General features: G+C 47.4%; 1 protein-coding gene across 1 annotated transcript in view; it reads right to left on the bottom strand.

Annotated features, from left to right (window-relative positions):
- Positions 1-569, bottom strand: part of LOC107089956 (sodium/potassium-transporting ATPase subunit beta-3-like) — a 12308-nt gene extending 11739 nt beyond the window's left edge. Inside the window, exon 1 of the mRNA XM_015383048.1 lies at positions 256-569. Coding sequence (XP_015238534.1) covers positions 256-367 — 112 coding nt within the window. The 5' untranslated portion in view covers positions 368-569. The remainder of the gene's footprint in view (positions 1-255) is intronic.
- Between the last annotated feature and the right edge of the window lie 608 nt (positions 570-1177).

Below are 1177 nucleotides of genomic sequence, written 5' to 3'. Positions count from 1 at the left end.
TCTGCAGATACACTTCTATAAACTATAGATCTTTTCTTGTAGATAAAAACTAATCTTCTGTGTCTGGTTCTGCAACAGACTGCATCAGGTGGACCTGCTGGTCCTCCTGCACAGCTTCCTGTGGGCTGCAGCTGATCCATGCAAAGACATGATGGTTAAAGGAGATCAGAGGAGATCAGAGGAGGAGATGAGGAGGAGATGAGGAGGAGATGAGGAGGAGGGCAGCAGATCTGGATGCTTTCATCTTTTACTCACCCCAGCTGCTGGCCGTCCGACCCAGCAGCTCCCCGGTCCTCGGGTTGTAGAAGGAGTCCTTCCAGCTGGACGCCTTCTCCTTGCTGGCCTCTTTATCCTCGGTGCTGGCCATGGTTTAACGGAGGGAGCTCAGGGATGGGGAGGCAAGGGGGAAGTTATTCTGGTCCCTACAAAAAATGCACCGGTGCCCCCACCCTGGAAGAAAATAAAAGAGAAAAGAAAAAAAAAGAAAAGACGAAAAATGCAGATAAGCGCAGAGGAGCAATGCGATGAGGCGGCGGTGCGGAGAGCGCTGCGAGATCAATGGAAGGAGAGGGAGGAGAAGGAGGAGAAGGAGGAGGAGGAGAAGGAGGAGGGGCAGTGACGTCCGCGTGGCAGCTGATGCAGTGCGACCAGAGAGATGCGCATTGGCTGATCAAAATTAGACGCACGCGCCCACAACTTGTGAACAGAGCGCTCACCTGAATGCCTGCAGCTCCGCAGACTGACGCCTTTATACTTCAGCAGATTATTAATATAAAAGCTTTTATTTTAAATATGGCCTCGCGGTTTGCTGTAGATTAATCAATCAGAGTGGTGAGTCACCAGGATTCACCCTAAGAAATCAGGACGCAGCAATGATCCCAGGAAAGATTCACTACATTCACTAGCAGAGGGAAGCAGGGGCGCATTTAGGAAATTTGGGGCCCTAGGCAAAGACAGGCAGGGGGCCCTCTGAATGGAGAAGACAATACATAAAACAGACCCATTCTACACATAGAAAAATGTTAATAGAATAGACGTATAGGGACTACGGATGAAAACTAGCTTTGTAGCTATAATCCAGCATATTTACATTTGTTTTTATACTGATGTTCATTAATGTGCATTGTCCCTATTCAAATAAAAAAATAAAAAAACACAATTTGTTCTAAATTTTGTC

Source organism: Cyprinodon variegatus, unplaced genomic scaffold (genome assembly GCF_000732505.1).
Source record: "Cyprinodon variegatus isolate N-32 unplaced genomic scaffold, C_variegatus-1.0 Scaffold274, whole genome shotgun sequence".
Lineage (NCBI taxonomy): Eukaryota > Metazoa > Chordata > Actinopteri > Cyprinodontiformes > Cyprinodontidae > Cyprinodon > Cyprinodon variegatus.
This window is presented reverse-complemented; position numbering and strand designations above follow the sequence as displayed.